At 38.6% G+C, this 16,321-nt stretch overlaps 1 protein-coding gene across 1 annotated transcript in view; it reads right to left on the bottom strand.

Moving 5' to 3' along the window:
• FREM2 (FRAS1 related extracellular matrix 2) overlaps nucleotides 1-16,321 on the bottom strand; it is a 127,826-nt gene that overhangs the window by 32,329 nt on the left and 79,176 nt on the right. The window contains exons 7-8 of the mRNA XM_052670780.1: nucleotides 2,127-2,276; nucleotides 147-356 (exon numbers count right to left, since the gene is read on the bottom strand). Coding sequence (XP_052526740.1) covers nucleotides 147-356; nucleotides 2,127-2,276 — 360 coding nt within the window. The remainder of the gene's footprint in view (nucleotides 1-146; nucleotides 357-2,126; nucleotides 2,277-16,321) is intronic.

The following is a 16,321-nucleotide window of genomic DNA, read 5'->3' as shown; positions in this document are numbered from 1 at the left end:
ACCCAGCAACTGACATAACAAATTGTCTGCAGCTGAAAGATTTAGATTCACTGGCTTTGGTATGATCCAAAAGGACATGTGCTGTCTTTGTATTGCAGTCATCCACCTCGGGTAATAATGTGAAAGGATACAAGAAATTAACTCACAATCAGAGACTGAGTCATTGATGAAGATGGTAGCCTTGCTGGGTTCTCCAAGGGCAGCATTCATAGGCATTCTTAGCACAAGCTCAAACTTCTCAGTTCCTTCTAACATGGGTTGTCCAAGGTCATCCAGAATTACCACACGAAATGTCTGCATAGTGACTCCAGGGGCAAAATCCAAATTACGACTGATACCAACATAATCTACTCCAGCTACCAGTGGAGAAGGGATTAAAATAAATAAATAGACAGTGTTACATGTAATTAAAAATAAAAATACCCAACATATATAACACTAAACAGTTAATTTTAGTTAAATCTATTTTTTCTTTAGAAGTAATTTCAATATTTTGTCAAATATTAGCAGTCAATGTCAACTTCGATGGTGAAGAGATATTTCTGCTTTACATTGTCACTTTTTGTTTAGTGATACAAGTCATGAACCTGGCCTGATTCTTTTCTCTTAGAAACTGGAAGTTATTACACTACAATCAATATAGTTTGTAGAAAATAAAAACTGAAAGTAAGCACAGAAATTTGAGAGATTCTGGAGATGAAGCAGAGTCTTTTGGAAAGTCAATTCGTATTAATCTGTAATCATTTTTGAAGTTTGGAGGCCAGTGTAAACAAGGAAGGAAAAAAAAGGCAGTGAGCTGAGTGTAAGGAAAAAGTGCTGTTCAAAGGAGAAACAAAAAACAGAAGGAAGGGAAACTGAAAGAATTAAATTCTGCCCAAACCATGTCAGATGGGGTTTGTCAACTCCTATTCCCTTCACAATTCTATTCTCTTCAAAATTCTATTCACTTACAGACTGATCTGATTTGCCTTGTTTTTATGCTTTGTTCTGTTCTTATGGAATCACGGTATAATTTAGATTGGAAAAGACCCCTAAGATCATCAAGCTCAATCACTGTTTTGTTTTAAGTAAAGCAAGCCCACAGACAAACAAACCAATGAGAAGGAATGAAACAAAACAATGACTAAACATATGACTAAGTGACTAAATGAATGACTAAAATGTAACAGTGTATATGAGAACCAAAGTATTAAGGATATCTAGAACTTCAGAAAAAGACTAAGTTTCAGTATTTCTTTTTAAGGTGATTAAGCAACAGAACTGTTGACACAAAGCTTTGGGGAAAGCAGTTTCTTTGAAAATAAAAAGGGGTTTGTTATTACATGAAAGTGACAAATATGGTGACCTCAAAGGCCATCATCAGATGGACATAGAGTCCTTGTTGCTATACCCACACACGGGCCTCTCAGCTGAGGCACCAGGGTATGAAGCAATCATATATTCTTTTTAGACTACATAATTTCCTTTTTCATGAGAAACAATACAGAAAGACTTGCTAGAGGTGAGTGCTCAGATTCCCCATATTACTCAATTAACAGTAAAGCTTTACACAACTTTACTTCACTAGAAATTACTTGAAAAGATGAACTCTACTGTCTAGTTATGCTAAAGATAAGCAACTAAGGAAGATAACTGATCTTTTCATGAAGTCTGCATTTGGCTCTCAAGTATCAGTTTGCAAAAATACTGATGTACACTCAAATTTTATTCTGCAGACAAAGATTCTACCAAACCACCACTGAGCCACACAGCTGTAGCAATCCTCCTACTGAATGGGATTCTAGGTAATTTCTCATTGTCTACAGAAAGAGTAAGGGGAGAAATGGTGCATGTTGACAGGGTTTATAAGCCTGTGTCTGGAATATGAGACAATAATCAACTGCCTATGTGGAACAGTTTGTTATACAAATATTTGAAAGAGTTTCTTTCAGTTCTGGACCTTAAAGTTGCTCCTATTCCAGTTTGTTTGAGAGCAAATTCTTAAGAACTTAATTTGTTCTAGAAGAAAGATTTGCTGAGACATGTAAATTTAATCTTATGCATCTGAATCTCAATCGAGTAAGACCAAATGTAGCAGCACTTGTTGTTGAGACGTATTATGAAACAAGACTAAAACAGTAACTTACCTTCTGCAGTTCTTGATTCAGATTTGCGAGACCTCACTGTAACAGAGGCAGCTTTAGACAGATCAGTTCCTGTCCTCCAAACACGTACCTCAACATAGCCAGCACTCTCATCAACATAGTATTCATCATTTCCAAAGTAGAATGCTGGTTCTGGTAAAAGAGTAGTCATATCTGTCAGTATTTCTTTACCTTACACTAAAGGTAATGAGAAAGCATAAAATCCATGTTAGACAATGGAGAGACCTTCACTCTATTCAATAATTGAAATAACGTATTTGTTTTAAGCTTAAGACTTTTTCTTAGGTATTTTTAGCTTAATTTCAAGTATTTAGCCATTTTGGGACAGCAATTGTTACATCAGCACTGTCCTCTTTTCCTTGCCTCCCAAGTTTCCAACTTTGTGTGTTAGTAGGTGTAAAAACAAATTTGTTAGCTCATTAAACTTACTTGAGCTGTGTCCTGTGCACAAGCCAGTAAATTCCTTGCATTTTTCACTTTGGTACAAAGAGACAAAGGTGAATACAGATAATGAAAGATTAATAAGAATGTTCTCACAGATTTCTGTAGTCGAAACTAGAGTGGAAGAAGATATATGACTGGAGCTGCTTTGCAAATGTTTTCTACCTAACCAAAGGGGCAGAGACTTAATTTTTAGTTCGCTCATATCTAACATTTAAAACAAAATCAATCTTACTTCATGTAGACTGGAATGTGAATAGTCTTTCATCTTAATATTTAAGTCCCAGAGTTTATAAGAAAGAAGAGCAAAAAGCAAAGGAGATTAAGCTATATCCCACTTAACAGACATATTTTTTATCTTCAACTTTTCTCCTCCCTTCTTCAACTTTTCCACCCACAACAATTTTACAAAGTAAACAGGAATGAAAACATAGCCCAGCTACATCCTGGATATAGCTCCCCTTTGCTATCCTTTCATTTCCATTCAAACATATAAAAGTAAGCACACACAGCCAGTGCCTCAATTTTCCCATTGCATAGCAGAAATCACAACTACTTTCCCCAGTGCTTGAAAACCTGTACAAATACACCTTCTATGTCGTCACAATTTTCTTATGTTGTTAGTGGCAATTTGTTATAAACATGAAGGTTATGATGCCACAAACATGCTGCAAAATACCATATTACATATGGCCAACTACACTTGAGTTGATAAATATCATAGCAATTTAATCATTATGAATTCTTCTCTTTCATCAGCAAACAGGACAAATTCAAAGGAAGTGATTGGAATACTTATGGTTCTACAGAGCAAAGGTACAGGCTACCCAAAGGAATAGACATAAATGGAAGTTAGGCCTATCATTTCTGTGACTCAGTCAATTTTCACTATTATATTATATTGAAGTATCTGATTTCTGTTATTATAGAAAGAGCATCTTCTAATTGAGAAACCTGCCTCTGACTTCAGATAAGCTCAATAAAACAAAATATTGTGAATATATTTTCTCAGGAAGGTTTTGAAGAGGCCTGTAGGATAATCAGAGAAAAAACAAAGTTCTTACACAATAATTGAGGACAATTTGACTGACTGTATAGCATACAGAAAAGATTTCCTCTGTTAAAGATTGCTTATTTCTTTTTATAGAAAACCAAACAATGTAGGAAAAGATTTTAATTGAAATTAACAATAAATAATATAAAGCAGTTGCTCAGTTATTCATAAGCTAAAGCTTCCTCTGAGAAGGCAGCAGTTCCTGAGTCTTCTGGAATTGTGCACAACAGTTAAATTAGAAGTTTTGGAGAAAAGAATCTTCTGGTTTCAAGATTGTTTTCTGTATTTCACAACTAACAAAATGATTAAAAACCAAGCAAACAAACCCCTTAATATTCCACCAGTGAAAACAAATGAAGCTGCCTCTCTTCTGGGAAAACTAGACTCACGGGTTGCAGCAAACTGATGGAACTGAATGTGTTTACTGAATGACAGTGCAGACTCACAGACTAGCTTCAACATTATCAAGGTCATCAACCTTTGCAGGATGAAAGACAAATTGAGCAAATGTCTGGCTTTGGCAGAAAAATCTTTCAGGTCCACTTCAAAACTTTTATTCACCACGATGTGTATTTAACTGTATGTATACAAAGACAGACACATACATCAATATTAAGTTATTTGCCTACAGAGATTGGGTTGTCAGTGGTTGCATTTATATTTGGGACTGAGAAGCTTTCATCTGAAATATTTTGAATACTCAGTTGAATATAATATGCTCTTTGGAAATTCTTCTACGTCGGTTGTTCTGAAAGTAATGCCTCCTATTTATTTCCATGGAAACTACAATAGATACAAGAAGCACAATAACTATTTGATAGAGAAAATTCTCTGCTACAAAACACTATTTTCCAACTTCGTGACCTTCATTAGCCTATTCACACAGATGAGCTGACTGAGGTGCTCTTAATTTTGCGGTGTGACAACCATGAATGGCCATTCAGAACGTGGCTTGTCTTTCACATTTCTGTTGTCACTGCTGAAACCCACCACCCTCTGCCTTGCTGTGTTCACATCCACTGTTTGGTCTCCATAAATCTTCAGCAAGCATCAGTGACTGTCAGTGGGTGCCATTTTTTTTTTTCACACAGAGGAATTCAATGACACACTTTTGCTTCATGTCCATATCAGACATCATTTTGTCAGACTGTCCCTCTTCTCTTTGTCACACAGAACAAAATGTAATGGAATATTGGTGGGAAGCTTCAACCTCTACTGCCATACCACCAACATCCACCTCCGATGCTGTGGGCCAATGTAATAAAATAGGAGGTATCACTTTACTCCCTATACAAGGGAGCAAGTCTTGTATAATTATTATTAATTTTGATTACAGCTTTCTACTTATGGGGCTATTTCAGACCTACGTGGATCTTCTAAAATTCTCAAGATGGACAAATACTCACTCAACTTCCAGAGGTTTAAAAATATAGAACAGCTACTAAGATCAAATAGTTATGAATGTACTAGCAGAAAAAAAAAAAAAAAAGATTAAAAAATCGTTATAGCTAATATGTGCATTTTTTTAAACAAGTATTTTTAAAGATTAGCATGGTTTTCCAAGCTTAATCTTATTCTTATAATCCTCTTGATTGTATACTGATGTCCTGGTAGTTCCGGAATTGATCTAGCCCCAACTCCACCTCATTTTAAGCATTTAAGTGAGAGGTACTCATTCACAGCCTGCTTGCTCTCAGTTTTCAAGGACAAAGACAGGCAATTCCAGAAGGTTTGCCAGCATAACAAGGAGAAGTAGAATGGATCACCCACCACAGTGATTAAATCTGAGATCTGGAAGTATTCCCTTCTATTCATTGACCATTTATGGAGCTTAGATGATGTACTTCAAATTTTCAAAGATGAAAATGGTTTTGTTTATTTTAATGTTAACCTAATGCTTGTTTTTGCTGAAAAAGAGCCCTCATGCTCTATTTGTTCATGCAGTCACAGCCAAAAATAAAAATGCCTAAATGCAAAATTAGCTAGCCTTGTAGTCCTGAGCGTGCTTTTCACACTTCTAGAGGCATGTATCTTCAATGAGTGACACGCTCTGTATGGTTACTCATCCTAGGAAACAGATCCTTACAAGTGTTTTGTAAGCTCATTTCCTGTTAACTGTGTTAGTAGCTCGCAGGGGAATTGCAAAGCCAAGCTGCTAACAGGGGAAGCATTGTATTGCTCAGGTCACGGCTGGAAAACACTCCGCTCAATGACTGTGGGCTCCCTTACAGCAGACCTTTAATCCAGTAATCACTCTGGAGAGACTACTGCAAATTTAATGGTTTCTCTTTCAGAAGTAAGAAGACTTTTTAAAAGAGGTTTTTGTTCAGACCCACAGATTTCAGTGGCATGAAGTTACAATAATCAGAAAGAAAGGCTAGGTGCTTTACTCCCTGTTTTCTTGGCAAAGGAGTGAAATCTTTGTCTTGCCTTCGGAATTATACAGTCAGGTGTGTATATCAACTACAGCAGAAAGCAGTAACAGGAAAACAAACATGCTTCTCATATGTTAGAAATTCAACATTTACCTGAAGCATGTATAGAACATTTATCAAAACATATATCAGAAAATAATGAATATATCAGAAATGTGTATCATTGAATATATATCAGAAAATCAATGAAATGGAATGAAAATATTTGTTTCTAAGGAAGTTTTTGTTCTTAAAATGATATCCTTACAAACTACTTTATAGAATCATGGTAGAAGAAGAAAGCATATGCAAAATGCTACAGTCAGTTTGAGGTGCCAGCACAAAATACTATGAAAGACAGGATAGTTAGACCAACACATAAGAGACTCTTCTATGCCAGGATAGGCCTTAATAATAACGTGATTTTCAGTGATTAATATTTTCAGTGAGAGATATATATGGATAGAGAGAAAGATATGCATATATATATATATATATGTATACATTCTCAGGAGGAGATAAATAATTGGAAAAAAAACAGGACTGGTCGTGCTGATGTACTTAGATGTTGGAATAGTCATTACAGATGAACACATGCTTCCTCTTTTCTAGTGGTGTTAAAAATTTTCCTTCTAAAAGCTTTTCCCACCTTGATTTCCATGCACTGTACAAACAACGCTACGATGTTAGCACTACTCATACAGTCCAGACATGCTACATTAGACATGCAGGCTGAGTTCAAAGGAGTGAACCCTGTTTGTTGACAGATAATTAGTTTAGACCTAACAAAAGACAAGCATGGTTACATTTGCTCTGGGCTTGAGCTGGTTCAGCCCAGGTTACACATATAAGGCAACACAATGCTTACTTGCATTCCATTTTCATGGTTAGCATTAAACCGTGGAGTTGGGGCTAGTCTATATTGAACACAGGTGTCTCTACTCTTCAGAGGGTGAATTAGTTGAGCTGCACATAGATTAGTTAAGAACAAGAGTTCCATGAGATTATAGAAGAAATTTAACAGAAGTGAATACCAGCCTTTGTAGCCTCTCTTACCTAAATGAGAGTAAAAGAAAAGCTTAGAAGGACTATTCTTTTAAACAGTGTATATTATTGTATTATCAGAGGACTCTAACACTGGAAAATAGGTAGCACTCTATAGCTATTCACACATACTTGAAGCTATCCAAGTAACGTTTGCCAAGTCATTCATTTTGGTTAAATGGTGTAGAAGCAAGGGTAAAGATTACAATCAAAGCTCAATTCTAGATCAGATACCTACTGTGCAAATGCCAATAGCTTCTTATTTGATGTCTCAGGACAGGTTATTTTTCAAATTCATATGTTGCAATCCTAACAGCTTTCATCCTCTTAGCACTGTAGTCATAACTTTTGCAATCAAAAAGTAAATTCACCTCATAGTAAAAATTACTGGTTGCAGCAAAATTGCCACAAACATTATCTCAAGCAAATAATGTCCAGATTTCCATTTGTCTCAACAGCTAATTACTGCCCAAAATCCTCATAAAGATTCTTTAAAGTAAGATGGAAACATTATAATATCTAAAAGGACAAACTTTAATGAAGGGTACCTTTACCAAATCCAGTTCTCCTTTTTCCAAGAAAACACACTAAATTTTTGAATCCACAAAAGCAATGTCATACATTGACACTTAATTCCCAGATTACTCTTGTTTTATGCAACTTAATTTCAGCAAAGAGTGAATTAAGATCAAGAACTGCTATGAACAACATTACATATGGTTCACTTTTAATTAACTTATGGTGCATAGTACTTCCTTTTGTACCTTTACCTTTTAACTTGCCCTTTACATTCAGTTTCTCTATACACAGTACCATCACAGGACTGCCTGCCCTACAGTCTTAGAGGGCTTGGAATCCACATCTAACCACACTGACACATGAATGGTTTAACATCAATCATGAACACAGAAACACAGTAGAGGAAGCAGATCACTGCTTTAGCTGCAAGACTGAGGGCTGCAATAAAGTGGTTGTAGAAATACCTGATCTATGGTTACCCAGTTTTTACTTAGGAGTCCCATGTCTGCTGCAAGGACATCCAGCATACTTTGTAGCCTGGAGAACAGAGATGATTCGGATTTTCCTCAATGTCAGGTGCAATTCATAATTGTTTGGTAATAATTGATTTAGGTTACAAAGTATGTCTGTATCAGGGTCAGTAAGGATATCTGAAAGCAGTAGGCTATATCACAGCTCAGCTTTTTCAAGAGTCTTAAGTAGTCTCTCAGCCATAACGGGTATTTCAAGATAAAAACAAATGTCTGAGATTGGCTATTTTAAGTGACCTTTTCTTGGAAGCAATTCATTTACCTTTGTTGCTTTGCTGAGAAACATTGTTACCTCTCCAAAATATCAAATTCACCTGTATGTAAAAATCTGTAATAGGAGAAGCAGTATTGTTATCAGCACTGCCCGCGCTATCAGGATATCATCTGCAAACACTGATATCCGGAATGTGATGGTATTGACTGCAGCAACCACCTGACTTTTACAAGGAGTTTTTCTTCTGTCTAGACCTCTCATAGAGCATGAAAGCAATTCAGATTCTTCTACACGTTCCATTTTTAAAATGAATCAGTTTTTTTTTTGTTTGTTTTGTTTTGTTTTTTTTAAGAGGCATAGGAAATGATATTACTAACAAATTCTGAAGAATATCTTGCAAAAGAGATAGGCAGATAAATGGGGAGGCTTGGCAACAGTATTTAAATATACCACACACAAGGTATCTCACAAGTTGGCCAAGCATGAATGAACTCACAGTCTGTGATTTGTACATGAGATATCAAACGAGGATTCCTACAACCAGAGATATCAAGAGAGGATTTCTACAATCGGGAATGGAAGGAGAAGCTGAGCAGCATCTTTGGACTTAAGTTACACAGAGCTGTAATATGTGGCTATGTCTAAATATGCTTTTCATATTTTAATTATTTAGTTCTCTTTTGGATCTTGTAGAAAAAATAATGTGTAGAAAGGGCCTCAGTTTAATAAGAATATTTGCAAAAACAGAAGATTTATGATAACATTATTTTGAATTTTGTTCTCTCAAAGCATGTTCACACACCTACGCTTGGATCAAGAAACCTAAACCACAAAATTGCATTAACTTATTCTGTGAATACTTTATAATATCTTCTAATATAATCCACCTAAATAATGTTATGATTTATCTTGGAAAGAAATACCATTATTCACATAAATGGTAATAATACATATTTAAGCTGATTGTTAAAGAACCTGCAGTGGCAAAGGCTTGAAGATACGCTGCTCCAGCAGCTGAGACCTCTGTCCTAAAGGAGCCACGTGAAATATATGCAACAAGGTACTGCCTGGAGATCCTATGGTATTATCCCTACCTATCAAAGGAGCCTAGATCCTGAAGTTAGACAATATACTAACTTTTTAAAGAGCTAAGTGAGGATTAAAGTAATTTAGTATCTGTAGATTGTATATGTATAATAAATGTATGCACACACATGCAATGATCTGCCAGCGACAGATGATGTTTGCAAAGTATCATAAATGTGGCTAGTTCCCTCATTAAGATGTCCTGCTGCAAGATATGATATTTATTTATTTCTGTGATAGAAAACAAACAAAGACTTCCAAAATTTTTTAAGGCTGTCATTATAAATTCAAAATTTTTTAGTCTGTTGAATTTATAATAAGAAACAATATGCAAAGAAAACAGGAGTATAATGTGTCATAAATTGGCTGACTTCCACTATTCCTCCTGGTTAGCTGCCAATTTGGCCATTTGCCACAGACTAAGGAAGGAGGAGACTTCACACAGATTTTACTTAATGAGAGGACAAAATAAATTAAAAGCTGCATAGAAGTGCCAGAAGCATCAAAACCATGGATGCTGTAAAAATAGAAAAGAGAGAAAGTATAAAAAATAGCTGTACAGAACAAAAGAATAACTCATTCATAATTCAAGCCATCTGCATAGGAAGGTACAGGATATTTGCTCAAACCATGACTCTAGTCCATAAAACAACATTAAGCATGGTCTTCCAGTTGGTTTTAGATTGCAATTGAAATTGGACAAATTGATAGGCAGATATTAACTATCATGTTCTACCAAGAACTCCTGCAATTTAAGATTAGAACCATAGAATCTGATTGGAAAGCACCTGCAAGATTAAGTAGTCCAACCACCCTACCATCACCATTGCCACCACAAGCACTAAACCATATGTCGTAGCTCCTCATCCAGACGCCTCTTGAACACTGCCAGGGACGGCGACTCCACCACCTCCTCCCTGGGCAGCCATTCCAGTGCCTGACCACTCTCTGAGAGAAAAAGTTCTTCCTCATGTCTAATCTAAGCCTCCTCTGGTACAACTTGCGGCCACTTCCTTGGGTCCTGTTTGCTGCCTGGGAGAAGAGGCCAAACCCCTCCTCACCACAGCCTCCCTTCAGGAAGCTGTAGAGAGTAATGAGGTCTCCCCTGAGCCTCCTCTTCTCCAGACTGAACAATCCCAGCTCCCTCAGCCGCTCCTCATAAGACTTGTGCTCCAGACCCCTCACCAGTTTTGTTTCCCTTCTCTGGACATGCTCCAGGGCCTCAATGTCTTTCTTGTAGTGAGGGGCCCATAACTGAACATAATACTTGAGGTGCAGCCTCACCAGTGCTGACTACAGAGCTTTTACCTCCCTGCTCCTGCTGGCCACACCATTTCTAATGCAGACCTGGATTTTGATGCTGTTGGCCTTCTTGGCCAGCTGGGCACAGCTCATGTTCAGTCAAGCATCAACCAACACCCCCAGGTCCCTTTCCTCTTCACAGCTATCCAGCCACTCAGCTCCAAGCCTGTAGCACTGCATGGGGTTACTGTGGCCAAAGCACAAGGCCCAGCACTTGTTAAGGTTATGGCACTCCAAAAAAATTTAGGATTGAATGGCTGCTTCTGAGGTCGGTGGAAGGAAGGAGATAGCAGATAGCCTAGTTAGATATGGATGTCCCTCTAGCAAACTATGTCAGTAATAGAATATTTAATTGTCATCAGCTTGAAATTCAGCTCAGTGCTAACATTGAAAATTAGCTTATTCTGCTTGCCTACTGGAGACAATGCAAAGCAGAGATTTACAATGTAGGACTGCAGTGCTGAGTTTCTGTCTTTTTTCACACTACTGATAGCAAATACAAATGTGGACTGTTTGGGAAGTTGGACAAGTGCTAGTGGATATCAACTTCCAAAGTTCATTTATCTGTAGGGGGAGAAATAGCAAGAAAGAAATGTCCAGAAGACCATATTATTCATGTGTCCTGTCTGACCTCTTACACTGTCCTTTGGCTTCTGATCAGGTCATACCATAAGCCATTTTACTCAGCAAGAAAATGCTTCCACATAGTGCCATCTTCTATCAAATTGCTGATACAATGATAATTCTGCTGAGTAGGTATAAAGAAAATAGTAGGCAAGTCTCTGGCATAAAACTGAGTCCTTTTCCTACCTAGCCTTGATGTAGAAATGTCAAGAAGAGGACATATGAAGGGCTGCTTGCCCATCTAACGTGAATGAAGTGGAAAAAATGTATTTAATGTACTTCCTGCTGTGAACAGCATGAGGCTTCAACAATTCCACTGAGGTAGTAAGTCTGTGTGCTCTCTAAGTACAGTAGCATAGAATTAGAATTGCTTGGGAAGACAGCCACTGACCAAAACCTAAGCAAACAAGATAACTGTAACTATTCTACTGATAGCTGCAAATTTTGAGCTGTGCATTTATCACATCTCTTCCCTTCTGGTCTCAAAATTTGATTACAAACTGAAAGCTTAAAATTTTCATACAATACAGAAAAAAAAAGTAAGAGAGAGTCCAAATCAGTGAATCAGCAATCAAAACATTTGAATAGGAAAGAGTTTTTGGCTACAAGTCTTTCTGCAGGGATCAAGGAATATTTGTGACCCTATGCTTTACTCTGTTCAGGAGAGCTCTACAATTCTGTGATTCTGGAATGGAACCCCTTGGGAATTCTTCAAGAATTCCCTATGGAACCCACTAAACAAACTGAATGTATTATTGTATATCATACACAGAAAAGCTGTCTTACTGACACTTTTTTGCCACTCAGATTTAAAAAAAAAAACAACCTGGAAATGTTTGGTTTTTTTCTTCTAACTGATTTAGCTTAATGATGAGTATTTTACTGGAAAGTACATGACACTACATTTTCTGTGACACTGCTTGATTTCTAGGTCTGTGTTTAAGAGATTTAATTGTAGTAATTCAATATTTTAAAAAAATCATAATTATCTTACAAATCAGGAATAGCTAAATATGTTATTCATGGCATTTCACAGTAGGGGATGTTTTAAGACAAAGACAGAATGCCCAACAGACTTTATGACATTGGGATGAATAGGAAATTAAATTTCAAAGGGTAGGGTACACATCTACTGTCAGAAATCCAGGTATTCAGGTGTATCAGGTACCCAAGATGATTGATCTTAAAAGCTGATATACTTCTCCTAGGACAGGATGGTTCTGGGGAGCATTGCTCTTTTTTCACTAACAGAAGAACCCTGTCATAGCTTGCTTGAAGGAGATGTCTAACTAACTGTATAGATGGCTAACATCAAATGTTGTTTCTGTCCACCCAGAAGTGGATGATTTTTCACAGGTCTTTCCCCTCAATGTTTGTTTTTTTTTTCTTAGTGTTTCATGGTTACTATATCTCTGACTCCAACAGATCTGCATTTTATTTTTCAGTTCTTTAATATATTCCATTAACGTAATCTTTTAACATAATTGTTCTTTGTCTCCAGCCTAAAAGCCTATGAGGAGTCAAATCCAGCTGGCGACCGGTCATGAGTGGTGTTCCCCAGGGGCGGTGCTGGGGCCTGTCCTCTTCAATATCTTTATTGATGACCTCGATGAGGGCATCGAGTGCACCCTCAGTAAATTCGCAGATGACACCAAATTGGCTGGAAGTGTGGATCTGCCTGGGGGTAGCGAGGCCCTACAGAGGGATCTGGACAGGCTGGAGAGCTGGGCTGAAGCCAATAGGATGAGTTTCAACAAGGCCAAATGCCGGGTCCTGCACTTCGGCCACAACAACCCCAGGCGACGCTACAGGCTTGGGGCGGTGTGGCTGGAGGACGGCGTAGAGGAAATGGACCTGGGGGTATTGATTGATGCTCGGCTGAACATGAGCCAGCAGTGTGCCCAGGTGGCCAAGAAGGCCAATGGCATCCTGACTGGCATCAGAAACAGTGTTGCAAGCAGGAGCAGAGAGGTGATTGTTCCCCTGTATTCAGCACTGGTGAGGCCGCACCTCGAGTACTGTGTCCAGTTTTGGGCCCCTCACTGCAAGAAAGACATTGAGGCCCTGGAACGTGTTCAAAGGAGGGCAACAAAGCTGGTGAGGGGTCTGGAACACAGGCCATATGAGGAGAGGCTGAAGGAGCTGGGAATGTTCAGCCTGGAGAAGAGGAGGCTCAGAGGAGACCTCATTGCTCTCTATAACTTCCTGAAGGGAGGCTGTAGTGAGCTGGGGGTCGGCCTCTTCTCTCGTGTCATTGGTGATGGGACCAGGGGGAATGGCTTCAAGCTACGGCAGGGGAGATTCAGGCTGGACATGAGGAAGTATTACTTTTCGGAAAGGGTGGTGAGGCACTGGAATGGACTGCCCAGGGAGGTGGTGGAGTCACCGACCCTGGAGGTGTTCAAGGAAAGACTGGATGTTGTGTTGAGGGACATGGTTTAGTAGGAGCTATTGGGAATAGGTGAACGGTTGGACTGGGTGATCTTTTAGGTCTTTTCCAACCTTGGTGATTCTATGATTCTATGAGGAAAAGCCTGCTCCAAGAAAAAAATGTCTCAACAGCAGCAATGCCACTTTCTTAATATATAATTATACTTGCACATGTTGTATATACTATGATTTTTTTTTTCCAGATTTTGCTTTGGCAGAATAGCACAATTGGGTAAACACTAATTCAGGTACACAGTTGCCAGGAATTTCTCAAATATACTCTGGTTCAGTACAAAGTTGAACACATCTCTTTTGTCTCTTATAGTCATGATGGTATTAGAAGTTAGCTACTTTAGTTAGATCCTATGGGCTTACTCTCATTTCGACTCATTTCTGTTTTTCTTAGTCTCTTGTAGAAACATCTTCCCCACTTCAAATTGTCTGTATATATTTTTAGTGGTCACAACATCTTCAAGCCTGGATAATTAGTTTATTAGCTAGTAGACTATTAGAGATATTAGCTACTCTTCCATTATTTTAGGCTGTGCTATCTACAAATTGAGATCCTAATAAATTCACTAAAATTATTAACAACAAAAAAATCAAATTGCCATATAAAAACCTACAGAAGAAAACTATTTGTTACAACAACAAAGTAAGACAAACATGAAATTTCCATTTCAGCTTGTATTTGATATGTGATCTGTTACTTTACATGAAGTATTAATTCAAGCTTGATTCAAACTTGTGTTCATTCATGTTATTTAATTACTTACATGGATCACAGAGAAAACAAAGTCGTCTTTGTTACAGGATTACACATGAGAAGGCACAGATAGGCTGAGTATTTATGATGCAATTAGAAGGGTATTAACTTCCAGCCTTTAAGAGCTACCCTTTATATCCTTAACTGGGGAGAAACCACTGATATTAACAGCCTCATTCTAGTGGAGAAGCTGGTTGGTCATGGTTTAGATATGCTCCACTGGGTGAAACACTGGCTGGATAGCTGGGCCCAAAGAGTTGTGGTCAATGGGGTTAAATCCAGTTGGCAGCCAGTCACGAGTGGTGTCCCCCAGGGCTTGATACTGGGGCCGCTTCTATTTAACATCTTTATTAATGATCTTGATGAGGAGATTGAGTGCACCCTCAGTAAGTTTGCAGACAACACCAACTTCGGAGGGAGTGTTGATCTGCCAGTAGGAGAAAGGCACTACAGAAGGACCTGGATAGACTGGATCAATGGGCCAAGGTTAACTGAGTTTCAACAGGGCCAAGTGTCAGGTTCTGCATTTTAGTCACAACAACCCCAGACAACCCTACGGGTTTGGGGAGGAGTGGCTGGAAAGCTGCCTGATGGAAAGGGACCTTGGTGTACTGATGGACAGTCAGACGAATATCAGCCAGCAACGTGCCCAGGTGGCCAAGAAGGCCAATGGCATCCTGACTTGTATCAAGAATGGCGCACTGACAAGGATTAGGGAAGTCCTCCTGCCCCTGTCCTCAGCACTGGTGAGGCCTCACCTCTAGTACTGTGTTCAGTTTTGGGCAACTTAGTACAGAAAGGACATTGAGGTGCTGGAGAAGGTCCAAAGAAGGACAACAAGGCTTGTAAAGGGCTTGGAGAATATGCCCTATGAGGAGAGACTGAAGGAAATGGGGCTGTTTAGTCTGGGGAAAAGGAGGCTGAGGGAAGACCTTCTTGCTCTCTTCCAATATCTGAAAGGTGCTCACAGCAAGAGCGGGGCTGGTCTCTTCTCACTGGTGACAGGTGACAGGACGAGGGGAAATGGCCTCGAGTTGTGCCATGGTAAGTTTAGGTTGGATATCAGGAAACACTTCTTTACAGAAATGGTTGTTAAGCACTGGAATAGGCTGCCCAGGGAGGTGGTTGAGTCACCTTCCCTGGATGTGTTTAAAAACCGTTTGGATGTGGCGCTCAGAGGGTTGTTGCAGTTGGGTAGTATGATTAGGTCATGGTTTGACTTGATGATCTTTAAGGTCTTTTCCAACCTGAGCAATTCCATGATTCTATGATGATTCTATGATTTGGCATCGTGCTTTCAGAGAGTACGATATATACATGGTAATCCCTCACATCAGACTTCAGGAAATATGACATCTTCACATTCGATTATACATGGCTAAAACAGCTCCTTGGTATTCCTTTCACAGAATTTACAGTTGAGATTGCACTGTCCAAACTGCATGCATAAATGCAAAAATGCATAAATGCAAAAATAATTTTTTCAGGGAGATTTTTTGCTACTCATAGAGAGCTGCAACACCAAAGCCTGGGACATACAAGGAGAGACTTAACGCTGTAACAATATTTACACAGACTTTCCAAAGCAGTTGATGTGCAGTAGAGTGCTGTTTCTGTTCTTCCTCAGTCACAGACCTCTAATTCACAAGAAACACATTTCAAAGAAACACATTAAGACTATTGATCACTCAAACAAAGGACATTGTTCTGTTTGGACATCCTTCCTGAGGGGATTTCAAAAGCAACACAACTG

This window comes from Tympanuchus pallidicinctus, unplaced genomic scaffold, assembly GCF_026119805.1.
Source record: "Tympanuchus pallidicinctus isolate F22 unplaced genomic scaffold, pur_lepc_1.0 scaffold11, whole genome shotgun sequence".
NCBI classification, from domain to species: domain Eukaryota; kingdom Metazoa; phylum Chordata; class Aves; order Galliformes; family Phasianidae; genus Tympanuchus; species Tympanuchus pallidicinctus.
Note: the sequence above shows the minus strand (reverse complement) of the source record. Positions and strands in the feature narration are given on the sequence as shown.